Source organism: Lipotes vexillifer, unplaced genomic scaffold (genome assembly GCF_000442215.2).
Source record: "Lipotes vexillifer unplaced genomic scaffold, Lipotes_vexillifer_v1.1 scaffold1765, whole genome shotgun sequence".
Classification (NCBI taxonomy): domain Eukaryota; kingdom Metazoa; phylum Chordata; class Mammalia; order Artiodactyla; family Lipotidae; genus Lipotes; species Lipotes vexillifer.
The window spans coordinates 494,451-510,026 of record NW_006777677.1 but is presented as its reverse complement, the minus strand read 5'-3'; the positions used below and the strand labels follow the sequence as shown (position 1 = coordinate 510,026).

Below are 15,576 nucleotides of genomic sequence, written 5' to 3'. Positions count from 1 at the left end.
CAAAAAAAAAAAAAAAAAAAAAAGTTAGGTTTTAGTTAAGGCCAATTAGAAACTACTGGAGAGTTTAAGTCAGAAAATGATGTGATATAATTATGATTTAAAAACTAATTCAGGGGACTTCCCTAGTGGCAAGGTGCTTAAGAATCTGCCTGCTGATGCAGGGGGCGCGGGCTCAAGCCCTGGTCCGGGAAGATCCCACATGCCGTGGAGCAATTAAGCCCACGCCACAACTACTGAGCCTGCACTCTAGAGCCCACGAGCCACAACTACTGAGCCTGCACTCTAGAGCCCACGAGCCACAACTACTGAGCCTGCATGCCACAACTACTGAAGCCCCCACACCTAGAGCCCGTGCTCCACAACAAAGGAAGCCACCACAATGAGAAGCCCACGCACCACAACGAAGAGTAGCCCCTGCTTGCTGCAACTAGAGAAAGCCTGTGTGCAGCAACAAAGACCCAGTGCAGCCAAATTAATTATTTAAAAACAAAAAAAAAAGGGACTACCCTCGTGGCACAGTGGTTAAGAATCCACCTGCCAATGCAGGGGACGCAGGTTCGATCCCTGGTCCAGGAAGATCCCACGTGCCGTGGAGCAACTAAGCCCATGTGCCACAACTACTGATCCTGCGTTGTACAGCCTGAGAGCCACAAGTACTGAGCTCGCATGCCAAAACTGCTGAGGCCCATGTGCCTAGACCCCGTGCTCCGCAACAAGAGAAGCCACTGTAATGAGAAGCCCACGCACCGCAACAAAGAGTAGGCCCCACTCGCCGTAACTAGAGAAAGCCCGCATGCAGCAACAAAGACCCAATGCAGCCAAAAATAAATAAATAAATAAATTTATTTTAAAAAAGAAGAAAAACTAATTCAGCATAACATGTAGGAACAGATTGTAGAGGAACAAGATAGAAGACGAGGAGAAAGACTACTTTAGAGGCAACTATAGTAGCCAAACTACAGACTATTGCACCTTGAACCACAGTATTAGCAATAGATGGACAGAAATGGCAGACTTTTGGACACACTATAGAGGGAGAGCCACCAGGACCTGCACCAGGATGAATTGACTCATACCTCCATGCCTTTGTACACACTGTTGCACAATGATCCTTCTAAATTCATCTGCCTAGAAAACTTCCAAGTATCCTTTAAACCCCAATTTAAATCTCATTTCTGCATAAAATCTCCAATTTGCCCAACCAATTAGTTGTTAAACCATCTATATCCCTAGGGAATATATGTCTAATCTACTACTTGCCACTCTGTATTGTTACTCACTTCTTCCTCACCAGCTTGCAAGGGCACATAAACAGGGCCAAGTATTAATTCTTTGGGAACTCCTCCAGTGGGCAGCTTATACTGACTCTATCAAAAAGGCCTCCATAAAGCTCAATAAATGTTTGTTGTACTTATAAAAATTTCTCTAGAATTGATATTCAGAGAGCTACAAAAACTGTGTTAGTCTAGTTTTCTTAATTTCCTAAACTCCTTCTCTTAAGTCAGATCATCAGAAGGAAAGATTTATCTCTCCAATCTAATTTTTATTCTTACCATACCTTTTCAATATTAAAATAAACCTCACACATCCTTCTGGAAAAGTGAGATAAATAAAGGTATATAATTAGCATATTTTAACTAGTAAATACAAATAGTACAGATAACTACCTTATAGAAGGCAGCATAGTCTGCTGAAATGTTTGTGCAAATACTGGCAGTAACCTTTTCAAGTATATGGGTGCCATTTCTGGATCTCCTTTCGGCTCATTACATTCTTCTTCATCTTTGTTTGTATCTTTCTTTTTCTTATCATCTCCTTTATTAACTGGACACATCCAATCACCTACAGACAAATATTGTTCAATAAAATACTTTGCTGGAAAATTTTTCTTTCAATAAAAAAATATTGAAATGTACTATAAAATCAACTATAACTACCCTAATTAACAACAGTCAAACAAATTAGGATGCTGTATCTATCAAAGGCGTTTGTAAAATTACTAAAGAACATTAGTACCTCCAAGAAGCTGAATCACAACTTAAGGAGATAATTTTGGATACTTCACTTGACTCCATAAAATATTTCACAGACTCTGCATTCATCTACTCTGTGAAAACTTAAAAATTTGGTCAAAGTACTTTGTCTATGCAATAACCAACTATTCTTTATGACATTCACACCCCCTTAAAGTTATGATTTGGCCGTTTTGGAATCATGCAGCCACAGTCTCAAAGAACACAGAATAGTACACTGGTAAACGTTTATCAAATATAAGTTTGTGTGTGTGCGTGTGTGTGTAATTATTTGACTTCACAGAAATGATTTCTTTATATAATGTTAACATGTCTACAGAAAGCTACTTCTATGGAAGTGAAGCTGAAAAGTAATAGCAGATGGCTTAAAAGGAACGATATTACCACTCACCTGGAGACTGAAGAATAGCTACTACTTCACTATGGCCCCTTTCCCGAGCTTTATCTAATGGAGTTTTCCCATCTTCATCTCTCAGATCGGGATTTGCACCATGCCGTAAGAGAGTCTAGAAAAGAAAAGCATTTAATGTGGATATAATAATTAACACCTTATTTCTTCAATATCCAATTCTGCAACCTTTCGATTGCACTGACATACTTCAGACTGCAGACTTACAGAATTAATCAAGCAGGTACCAATTCAAATCTCTGCCTTTGCATACAACACCTTAAGAGTGGTTTATTTATATCTTGAAAAAAATTATAGATTAATGCCACTTGGTTATTTATTAACATCTCAAATTAAGTACGTTCACATCTGAACCTGTCAACTGCTCCAGTCAATTTCCTTACTTTAACAAAGGTACTAATATTCAGTTTGTGGTATGGTAATCATATTCATCATTTTGTGTATACTGCCAATTACCAAGTTAAATTGATTCTTCTAGAATGAACTACCAAATTCAGGTCTTAAATACTAATTCGCACTGTTCACGATTTTTTTTTGGCCACACCGTGCTGCATGTGGGATCTCAGTTCCCCAACCAGGGATCAAACCTGCGCTCCCTGCAATGGAAGCCTGTAGTCTTAACCACTGGACTGCCAGGGAAGTTCACCAATTTTTAATGGACACTGGACTCTCTCCCCAGTAGACTGTAAGCTCTTTTGAACAGAGAACACATCTCACATTTTTCCTATCAGCCTCAGAGCTGCAGCTTTTTGAACTTCGCTATGACACAATATATCTGACAAATAAGTGAGTACATACATTCATCAGAAAAGTATGCAGTACTGGCTAAAAATTCCAAACTGCTGGAGTTTGAATCAGAATAACTCAGTATTTCATCAAATCTAGGATGCCACAGATACTTATAATCTGATATTATAATCTGATATTATAATCTGACAGAGATTATAATTAAGTACTACTAAGAAAGAAAAAACAATGCCAATTTTGCAACAATGCTTTCCTATTGCTTGGATTTTTTTTAACTTATTGAAAGAACTTTTATAAACTTAGATTTTTTTTCATGTATTACTTGGACAAACATAAATTTAAAAAATAAATGAAATATAATATTTCTGTAACTTCACATTCTGAGCACAATTGTTCATAATTTCTTTTTGATTCGAAGTCACCAATATTTGTGTTTCTACACACAATGCTGTCATCTGTGCCATAAAGAGTTTAGTGACACAGCATTACCGAGCATGCTCTTCTATCAGAAAGGATTTTTCACTCAAGTTACTAAAATCCATTTCACAATTTGTATTGAATTGACAGGTAATAATAACTATGTTGCAATTTCTATCTGGCCAATAGCAATTATAAGACTTTCCTAGTTAAAAGATGTTAAAATGTGTATGGGGGGGTGGGTAATATCTTAGAATCAATTAAAAAACAGAAGAACCTGTGAAGAATGATAAAACATGTTAAATGCTTAAGACCCTGGCAGGCACAAAATAAGTGCTTGGTGAGCACTATTATATCATTATTAGTAATGGCAGCTATATAGCTCATTGCAGGCTGATGTATAATCAAGATGGGTTAAGGTTAGATACAATTCATTTGGCTCCTTCTCCCACTCAGCTACCCATAACTGCAAAACAGCAAGGGTTTGAAAAAAAAAATTGGCTTAATAAAAACTTTTACCACCCTTAGGAACATCATTCTCTAAAAATTAACCAATTCAAACTGACAGAATTCAAGCTTGAAGAGACCACCTAGAAAGCTAAGTTGTTAACAGAAATCTTCTTACAGTGTAAAGACAATACTAGCAATACTGTGACAATAGCAGCAGCTACCATTTAAGCATCTACATACAATGTGCCAGCTACTATACTAAGTGCTTTCATGTATTTTTTCCTAATTATCACAATAAGCATGCTAGCAGGGACTTCCCTGGTAGTCCAATGGTTTAGACTCTGTGCTTCCACTGCAGAGGGCACAGGTTCGTTCCCTGTGGAAACTAAGATCCCTAATGCTGCGCAGCGCAGTCAACAATAAATAAATAAATAAATAAAATACTAGGAGTGTATATACATTTTATTAATAAAACTATAAGTCAAACTTAAGAAACTGGTCCACGGCCAGACAGCCTTTTTTGTTAATGAGTTGAAACTTGAATCAAGGTGTGCCTGACTTCTTAGCAAATATGACAAATTCCTTCACAATATGAAGATTCTTGAGACCTAGATCATACATTTGGTTCAACCCTTATCATTTGACCTTTCTGGACCTCAATTTCTCCTAACTGTACAAAAAAACCTCTACAGTAACGATGTATGGAGATTCCTCAAAAAATTAAAAATAGAACTACCAGGGACTTCCCGGGTGGTCCAGTGGTTACGAATCTACCTTCCTATGCAGGGGACGCGGGTTTGATCCCTGGTTGGGGAGCTAAGATCCCACATGCCGCAGGACAACTAAGCCCGTGTACCGCAACTACTGAGCCCGCATGCTGCAAGTACAGAACTCATGCGTTATATAAGGAGCCCACACTCCACAACTAGAAAGAATCTGCACCCCGTGGTGAAAGACCCTACATGCCGCAACTAAGACCCGATGCAGCCAAATAAATAAATATTAAAAAAAAAAAAGAACTACCATATGACCCAGCAATATCCACTTTGGATATTTATCCAAAGAAAATGAAAACACTTATTGGAAAAGATATGTGTACTCCTATGTTCATTGCAGCATTATTTACAACAGCCAAGATATAAAAGCAACCTAAGTGCCCAACGATAGAGGAATGGATAAAGAACATGTGGTGTATATATATACACAATGAAATATTACTCAGCCATAAAAGAGAATGAAATCTTGCCATTTGCAACAACACGCATGGACCAAGACGGTATTATGCTAAATGAAATAAGTCGAACAGAGAAAGACAAATATTGTATGATTTCATTTATATGAAGAATCTAAAAGACAAAACAAAGGAACAAACATAACAAAACGGAAATAGGAATAAAAAAAAAAAAAGAACTCTCCAAAGTCCTTTGCTAACCTAAGAGTCAAAGATATCATGTTCTTTGGCAAATAAAATATTTGCTATATTGATAAACAGAAATAAGAGAAACATGTATAAAGTTATTCATTACCAAGAGTAAGAAATCGGGAAAAAAACAAGTTTTCAGCAATAGATGACTGGCTGAATAAATCTGCAGTACATTCACACATGCTAAGTATACAGATGTACAAAAACTATATACTAATAGGGAGAAGTCTCAATGTATATTATTAAATGAAAAATGTGTATTATTAGATGAAAAAAAGCAAAGTATAAATCAGTGTATATGTTACATTTTGTATAAGGAGAAAATAAGCATACATATTTATTCTTGCTTGCATCTGTATTAAGAAACAATGAAAAGATAAACAAAAAAAAAACAATCAAAAACGCTTACCTGTAGTGGGGATAGGGAAATGGAGCAAATGGAGATAGCATGGAAGCATGGCTTATCAGAATAAAAGTTTTCATTTCATTCTAATTTCAGAACCATGTAAATGTTAAATATTAAATTAATAACTTAAAAACCTGGATTTTACCTTTGCTACTTGAGGTCTTCCAAAACATGCAGCATAATGTAATGATGATGACCTCTGACCTCTATTAACATCAGCACCTCTTTCACAAAGAAATTCTACCTGTAAAATGATGGAGAATCATCAAGTTGCCTTATTAATATTGCTATCTTTGATTTAAAACATTAGCTTTTATTTATTAGCTTACCATTTCCTGAGTTCCAAAAGCAGAGGCCCAGTTTAATAGAGTCTGACCCACATCATCCATAAAATTTACTTCAAAGGCTGGAAATTTGAAGGAAAAAAATAAACCTTTTTAAAAGTCAACAAATAATAATGAACTTTTCTAAAGTGGGAACCATTTAAAGATTGTTATTAATAATCACTAAATACACAGCCAATTTTAAACATTCAGGTCAACTATAAAGTAGTAAATAATCATCAAATGTAAATTCTGCTAAGAAAAAGTATTCTAAAATTTTTATTAAAAATAAACATAAAATAAGAAACAAAAGAACAAACACACAATAAAACTCAAGAGTATTAGTTGCCTCACACTGTAACTGAGGAAAAGAAACTAAACCACATCGATAATCAAAAGAAAACAAAAGTCTGATGACGCAGAAGCATTTTTCACCAACTTATATTTGCTGATCACCTCATGAAGCAGTCTAAAAAAAATTTACTATATATAATGATAATTCACTTGTGTCAGTTTCCATTAATCTTGAGAAAACAACAGCCCTAAATTCAATCTCCACTTAACCTTAGAATTGGTATGATCTCCTGGCAATAGACAAGTTAATTTCATTTACTTATTCAACAAGCATTTACTCAGATCTTAACCATGCACCAGGCTGATAATTTATATACATGGGGAGAGGAGAGGATATAGAATACGTTGGCCATTCTATTTTCTGGCACAACTGCTAAAAATTACTAGAAACTAGAAGTTGCCTATATAATTCCTTATCTCACAGTTTTCTTTTTATATTTAAAAAAATATTTTCCAACCTCCTGTGTCAATTGCATCTATGAGTGCATCGGTATCTTTACTTCGAATACAGTCTATAAGCTGCCGATGTGAGCGTTCCCCAGAACTATCCAATCTCCGTAGTCCTGGAATTCTGCCTGTGGATCCAGCACTAGACTTTGGCAAAGCCTTTCGTCCTTCAAATAATAGCACCAAGAGAAGGTCAACCAAACGCATGGTATCAAGCACACATCTTTCATCACCCTGCAATGCACTTTCGATTGAATCTGGAAGCTCTGACCTCAGGAGATCCTAAAAAGAGAAAGGGAGAAAAAAATGTTTTAGCATACTTGCACTACACCAAAATACTTCTTCTGAAAGATTAAATAAGATTCAAAAACACTCTTACGTGCGTTACTACTGGAGAGCCTCTGCAAAGTGTTGAGAGCAGACTTACAATTGTAGACACCTGGTTACTCAATTTGGAATCTGCAGCTGTGGAAGGCGCTCCTGTGGTGCTGCGACCTGGTTTGCAAGCTGACGATGGCCCTGATACAGTACCACCAGCAGCAGCCATTCTAGACAATAGCTCCTCAGTTAATCCGTGCTTGGCTAATGGAGCTGGGTCAACACCACGACGGGTAAATCGGTCAGCTAGTGATGCAAAACATCGCAGAGCTCCATCTGAAACCTAAGGATGTAAAGAATATACATATGGATAAAATTCACTTAAAAAGGGCCAGTACTGTTTATTTCAGTACTGAGACTATTAATAAAGGCAATTGTAGCAAAGCATACAATCTGTCTAGGTCTGAATCCTGGCTCCACATTCTGATAACTGTATAAACTAAAGATGTTACTTAACTGTTCAAGGCGTCAGCTCCCTTATCTGTAAAATGGGAATAGTAACAGTACTTATAATTCATTGTCTGAGCTCAAATGAAATGATATATGTAAAGAACCTAGAGGAACAGTAAAAGCTCAACAAATATTTACTATTATTATGTACAACTTTGCCAAGATAATCGATGGACAGCAACTGAAAATAATTAACATCTAAATGGTAAAAAAGCATTAAAAGTCAAGTTTTATTTTCTAAAGATGTTAATATAACAACTTTACACATATAAAATTTTAAATACTGGTATTTTACTTTAATGAAAACTACCCTTTTAAGCCAACAAAATTGTGCTGAGCCAACAAATTACACTGGGTAAAAGTGCAGCTTTAAAAATTATATACTTCTAAAACGTTTAAATTTTAAGAATAAACACACAACACTTTAATAATTTAAAACATATCACTGCCAAAACAAAAAGAGATTATCATAGAGATCTAAGATAAGAGAAAGAGAAGATGAAAATTATCTCTAGCTCATCAAGCAAAAAATTCAAATTGCACTAAGGTTGAACCTTAAACAACACAGGTTTGAACTGCATGGGCCCACTTACGTGTGGATTTTTTTCCCCACTAAATTCACACTACAGAACTACATGATCCACAGTTGGTTGAATCCACAGCTGCAGAACCCCAGATAGGGAGGGCCGACTGTAAAGTTATGTGCAGATTTCCAACCGTGCGGAGGGTCGGCACCCCTAACCCCCACCCTGTTCAAGAGTCCACTGGATATCGTGGTTATAACTAGTGCACGCTATAAAATCACGTTTTGAAAACAAAGTACCTAAGAGCAATACAGTTACCTGATGATCTTCATGTTTTAATAAACTAGACAGAGATTCTACACAAATTTCTAAAGAAGAATCTTGAGGTTCCATTTTGCCACAGAGTCTTGATACCACAGCCATGGCAGAGTGCAAGGTATCTTTATGAACCAGGTGTCCACTGTCACGAATGAAGGTAAGCACACAATTCAAACCACCAGCCTCGAAGACTGCTCCTGACTCACGAGTGCATATCAGTTCTAACACCTACAACAGTGAAACAAAATTCACAAAAGAATACAGTAAGTCCAATTTTAATTTTCGAGAATGACAGAAAACACAATATACCCTCCAAATTGATTAGGAGCCACATTTAAAAAAGGGCAGGGTCTGAGAAAGGGGGGGTAGAAGCTGTGTCTGGCTATGAAGATGGCAAGAAGTAGTCCCTGAAGCAGCCCAAGAAGGTGGCCAAGTAAGATAAGGCATTCAAGCAGAAACAGAAAGAGCTGCAGAAGAAACTCAAGGAGCTAAAAGCAAAGGCCGTGGGGAAGGGCCCCCTGGCCACAGGTGGAATTAAGAAATCTGGCAAAAAGCTGTTCCTTGTGCCTGAGGCAATGGTGATCCTTAATTCCATTCTCGTTTAAACATCTGGATTCCCTGCCATAACATGCTGCTACCTACAGCTAGAATGAAGTGTTGACTTGAAGCCTGTTGTACCTTTAAGAATAAACTTTTCAGGACTTCCCTGGTGGCGCGGTGGTTAAGACTCTGCACTCCCAATGCAGGGGGCCCGGGTTCGATCCCTGGTCAGGGAACTAGATCGCACATGCATGCTGCAACTAAGAGTTTGCATGCCACAACTAAGGAGCCAGTGAGCCACAACTAAGCAGCCCACCTGCTGAAACTAAGACCTGGAGCAACCAAATAAAAATAAATATTAAAAAACAAAAAAAGAATGAACTTTTGTTAAAAAAAAGTGAAGCAAAACAGAAGAAATTAATTTTAACATATTTTATTTAGCCCAATATATCCAAGGTGTCATTATTTCAACATGTAATCAATATAAAAATTATTGGTATCTCTTATGTAATAAGTCTTCAAAATTCCATGTATATTTTATACTTATAACACACCTTAATTTGGGGTAGCCACATCTGAAGTGTTCAGCAGTCACATATAGCTACCATATTGGACAGCATAGGTTTAGGTGGTGAAACCTGCATGACAAGCTAAGAACTACAAGTAATTTAGCAAAAGTTTATAAAGGTCCTAGACATTAAAAAAAAAATTCAATAAACACCAGCTATTACATTATTCATCATCCTCACACTTACTCTATGAATATTAAGACATTAAAAATCACTTTTAATTTCTAAATTATATTGATGTTTAATGCATTCAGGTAGAACTAAAGAGTTAACAGGGTCCACAGGTCTTACAGGCATACCAGAAATTTAGACTTTATTCTTTAAGCAAGAAAAATGTTTTAAGTGGGAAGTAATATGATCAGATTTCCAGTTAATATCTGTGGGAAGCAGGGTACAGGGAGAGTGTAGAGGCAAATGCAAAACTTCAAGCATTAATATTCATGAAAGAATGAGGGCTTAACTAAGGCAATAACAGCAGGGACAAACAGGAGGAAATAAACCAGAAAAGCACTTGATCATTAATTACACGTGTGGAGTGGAAAAAAGGAAGTAAAAGATAAAGCACAGGTTTCTGTCTTGAGCGACTGGCTACAAGTCGATGTCACTTATCAAGAGAGGAGTTTATCTGTAATCAAAGACAATGAATTCAAACATCCAGTTGAAGAGAAAGGACAGCCTCTTCAACAAGTGGTGCTGGGAAAACTGGACAGGTACATGTAAAGGTATGAAATTCGAACACTCCCTAACACCATACACAAAAATAAGCTCAAAATGGATTAAAGATCTCAATGTAAGGCCAGAAACTATCAAACTCTTAGAGGAAAACATAGGCAGAACACTCTATGACATAAATCACAGCAAGATCATTTCTGACCCACCTCCTAGAGAAATGGAAATGAAAACAAAAATAAACAAATGGGACCTAATGAAACTTCAAAGCTTTTGCACAGCAAAGGAAAACATAAACAAGATGAAAAGACAACCCTCAGAATGGGAGAAAATATTTGCAAATGAAGCAACTGACAAAGGATTAATCTCCAAGATTTACAAGCAGCTCATGCAGCTCAATAACAAAAAAAAAAACAGCACAATCCAAAAATGGGCAGAAGACCTAAATAGACATTTCTCCAAAGAAGATATACAGACTGCCAACAAACACATGAAAGAATGCTCAACATCATTAATCATTAGAGAAATGCAAATCAAAACTACAATGAGATATCATCTCACACCAGTCAGAATGGCCATCATCAAAAAATCTAGAAACAATAAATGCTGGAGAGGGTGTGGAGAAAAGGGAACACTCTTGCACTGCTGGCGGGAATGTGAATTGGGTCAGCCACTATGGTGAACCGTACGGAGGTTCCTTAAAAAACTACAAATAGAACTACCATACGACCCAGCAATCCCACTACTGGGCATCCACCCTGAGAAAACCAAAATTCAAAAAGAGTCATGTACCAAAATGTTCATTGCAGCTCTATTTACAATAGCCCGGAGATGGAAACAACCTAAGTGCCCATTATCGGATGAATGGATAAAGAAGATGTGGCACATATATACAATGGACTATTACTCAGCCATAAAAAGAAATGAAATTGAGCTATTTGTAATGAGGTGGATAGACCTAGAGTCTGTCATACAGAGTGAAGTAAGTCAGAAAGAAAAAGACAAATACCATATGCTAACACATATATATGGAATTTAAGAAAAAAAAATGTCATGAAGAACCTAGGGGTAAGACAGGAATAAAGACACAGACCTACTGGAGAACGGATTTGAGGATATGGGGAGGGGGAAGGGTGAGCTGTGACAGGGCAAGAGAGATGCATGGACATATATACACTAACAAACGTAAGTAGATAGCTAGTGGGAAGCAACCGCATGGCACGGGGATATCGGCTCGGTGCTTTGTGACTGCCTGGAGGGGTGGGATAGGGAGGGTGGGAGGGAGGGAGATGCAAGAGAGAAGAGATGTGGGAACGTGTGTATGTGTATAGCTGATGCGCTTTGTTGTAGGGCAGAAGCTGACACACCACTGTAGAGCAATTATGCCCCAATAAAGATGTTAAAGAAAAGAAAAAAAGCATTTAAGATGCAACTATTTTAAAAGACCTCCGTTATAACTAATAAATATAAATATAAAAAAAAAGACAACGAATTCAAACATCCAGTTGAATATGTCCAACAGGCCTCTGAATATGGAGTCTAGAACTCAAGAGAGAGGTCAGTTCTAGAGATAAAGATGTGAAGGCTCTATATATATATATATAGATAGATAGATAGATAGATAGATAGATATTTTTTTGCGGTACATGGGCCTCTCACTGTTGTGGCGTCTCCTGTTGCGGAGCACAGGCTCCGGATGCGCAGGCTCAGCGGCCATGGCTCACGGGACCAGCCACTCCATGGCACGTGGGATCTTCCCGGACTGGGGCACGAACCCGTGTCCCCTGCATCGGCAGGTGGACTCTCAACCACTGCACCACCAGGGAAGCCCATGAAGGGCATATATTTATTTATTTATTTATTTATTTATTTATTTTTTTTGCGGTACGCGGGCCTCTCACTGTTGTGGCCTCTCGCGCTGCGGAGCACAGGCTCCGGACGCGCAGGCTCAGCGGCCATGGCTCACGGGCCCAGCCGCTCCGAGGCATGTGGGATCCTCCCGGACCGTGGCACGAACCCGTGTGCCCTGCATCGTCAGGCGGACGCTCAATCGCCGCGCCACCAGGGAAGCCCAGGGCATATATTTATATATGAATGGTATTGATGCTCACAGATGAGATTGTCTAGGCAAAGTTTATACAGATTTAAGAAGCTAAAAACAGGACCTTAGGAAATACTACCATTGAAGAATGAATTAAATAAGAATAATCTGCAAAGGAAACAGAGAAAGGGAGACCAGGGTGTTAACAGACAAGAAAGAGTTTGAAAATATAGGTCAGTGAATAAATGCAATGGAGTAAAACCCCAGTCCTGGAAGAAAAATGAAGTGATGTGATGTGATCAAGAGAATAAGAGGGGGAAAAGCTCTGAACAGAAAAATGAATACCTCTTCCTCTGAGGCCATAGACAGAAATAAATCTATAAACACAGTCAGAAAGTCAAGATATTAACACCTATAAAAACAACTCTCAAAGCATGGGGAAGACATTTTCAGGGGTCCTTGAAGTTGTAACTTTTTTTATAATAGTACTATAACAGTTAATTGTCTTTTTCTTTCCTATTCTCTTAGGAACGTAAGGCAGCATTTTCTAAAAGTTATATGAAGTGTGATATAGCAACAGGCTGAATGCAGAAGCACATATTAGGATCTAGCTGTCTTCTATTAAGCCACAGATTTCAAACGAGACTTAACAATGTTACTCTTCTCACTAATTTTCTCTTTGTTCAGGATACAGTGATTTTCATTAAAAATGTAATGTATGTTAACACATAATGAGTTTGTTATTTTATGATCAATGAATAAATATTTTTAAATTCTCAGTTTTAATATCTAATATGGTAAATATAAATAGAACCTTCATAAACAAAGGCTCTTTGCGGGTCCTCAATAATTTAAGACTTGTAAAGGGATCCTGAGACAAGAAGTTTGAAAACTGGTGACCTCGAGAAGCAAGAATCATAAAAAGAATGAAACAGGAATCAATAAAGAGAATCACATAAAATCTAAATGTGTTCACCAAGTACTTCCAATAAACTACTCACCAGTACTGATGCTTTTAGAGTAACATAAAGTTTATAATTAGTCCCATCAGGAATAAAACAAAACCGCTAACTCTAACAGGAGTATAGCAAAACAATTAAATTCATGGGCCCTAGAACCAGACTTCCTGATCTTCAAATTCCTAATCTTTGAATCTTGGCTCTCTGCCACTAACTACTTGCATCATCCGAAGCAAGTTACTTAATCTTGGTATGCTTAAATTTTTTTCACCTATAAAACAGAAGTGATGATATTAGCGGCACCTATCTCATACAGAGTTGTCATGAAGATTAAATGAGAGTTAATACATGTAAAGTGTTTAGAATAATGCCTGGCATTGGTGGTCAGTGTCAGTTGTCATGGTTCCTGTTGTTACTGCATGCATACAAAATCATTTTGGATAAGAACAGAAATAACCTATCTCAAAGTGTTAGTGGCTACCAGAAACCAAAGAGCACTGAGGCAACACAGAAAAGCATTATCAGTGACCTACAAGTTTCCTTCAAAGATAAGATTTCTTTTCCCAAACCATATGGGATCTCCTTTGGTACATAAGAACTGTGACTTCCATTGTTTTCAACCACGGAAAGAATTTTTTTTTTTTGGGGGCAAAATATATTTTTTACTCTCTAAATGATCTTCAAGTGGGCCAATAAATAATTAAGACTTACCTTTACACATTGTTCAGCTAAGTCTCTGCTTGTCCTGTTGTTAAGTTCGACTACAACCAAACGATTGCAAAGTGCTTTTATAGCTCCATCTACCCCAACAATCCTTCGGGTGCATTCTGCAGATACGTCCAGGTAGTATGTTATGGCACGGGCTGTCACCTCTAGCACATTGTCTGGAGCACTTTCGTCAAGAAAAATTTTGCAGAGGGCTGGTAAGAAAGTGCGAGGAGGACATCTGTAGTGAAAGAAATCATATTTCACCTAGGATTACTAAATTCTTAACATCAAAAAGTCACCAAAGTAACAGATAATAAAAACTATATCATGATACATCATGCTCAATACTGCTTCTGCATATATATTAGGTAATATTTCTCATATTGCTTTTGCTTCAATAATAATAATCACAAGCCAATTTCATCATTGCTGAAAATATAAAGTTGTAAACAGTTTAAAAGTAGCAGATTAACATGAAACCATGTTCAAAAAAAATTGCTATTCAATACTAAGCTCAAACATCAACTCTGTAAAACCTTCCCTAACCTCCCCAAATAGTCAGGTGGTATTTTCACATGTTCCTAAAGCCTCATAAAAACAGTTCCCACATTGTTTAATGTATCATTTTATTTCCTTATTTACATTAAGAGTTCCTGAATGCCAGAGACATTGTTCAATTCATGTTGTATGGGAACAAATGCTGATCTGGGGTTTAACAGACCAGAGTAATACATAGAACAACAGCTATGTAGCATTTCTGGTCCTGATTTGTAAAGCAAAGATAGTATCTAAACAATATCTACTTTATATGGATGTTATGAAGATTAAATGAAATTATATACATTAAACACTTAGCTCAGTACCTTGGCACCATATTAAACTAATTAACGTTAGCTCCCCTTCCCTCCTATGAATAGCTAATACCTGCTATATAAACCTGCATGACAGTTTTATCAAAAGAACATTTTGCATTTTTTAATCAATATTTTATCAATACTTAAATTATAAAAGAGCATAATTTAATTTAGTAGAGATCTCAGTTATATGCCATCAAATACTTTAACTTATCTGCACAGACTAAACTTCAAATGAGCTACAGATAACACAAAAGGCACTACAGTCATCCCTCAGTGTTCAAGGAGAAAAGGTTTCAGGGCCCCTTGTGGATACCAAAATCTGTGGATGCTCAAGTTCCTTATATTAAATGGTACAGATACAGAGGATACGTGGAGGGATACAGAGGGCTTGCTGGACTCTCAACGTTTCGGTGGAATTATTTTTCCTCCAATTTTTAGTGTGCACATATCTTCAGTAGCTTTTAAAAAATATCTGTAATGTATGAACGTCAAAGTAACTCTAACCTTTATTATCTGCTTGAATGATGTTCACTTAAGGGGTCCAGCAGCAGGAA

General features: G+C 37.2%; 1 protein-coding gene across 1 annotated transcript in view; it reads right to left on the bottom strand.

Moving 5' to 3' along the window:
* HECTD1 (HECT domain E3 ubiquitin protein ligase 1) overlaps positions 1–15,576 on the bottom strand; it is a 94,061-nt gene that overhangs the window by 55,711 nt on the left and 22,774 nt on the right. Inside the window, exons 3-10 of the mRNA XM_007451264.1 lie at positions 14,169–14,403; positions 8,680–8,907; positions 7,389–7,670; positions 7,021–7,291; positions 6,215–6,291; positions 6,031–6,129; positions 2,425–2,539; positions 1,668–1,842 (exon numbers count right to left, since the gene is read on the bottom strand). Of these exons, the coding sequence (XP_007451326.1) occupies positions 1,668–1,842; positions 2,425–2,539; positions 6,031–6,129; positions 6,215–6,291; positions 7,021–7,291; positions 7,389–7,670; positions 8,680–8,907; positions 14,169–14,403 (1,482 nt within the window). The remainder of the gene's footprint in view (positions 1–1,667; positions 1,843–2,424; positions 2,540–6,030; positions 6,130–6,214; positions 6,292–7,020; positions 7,292–7,388; positions 7,671–8,679; positions 8,908–14,168; positions 14,404–15,576) is intronic.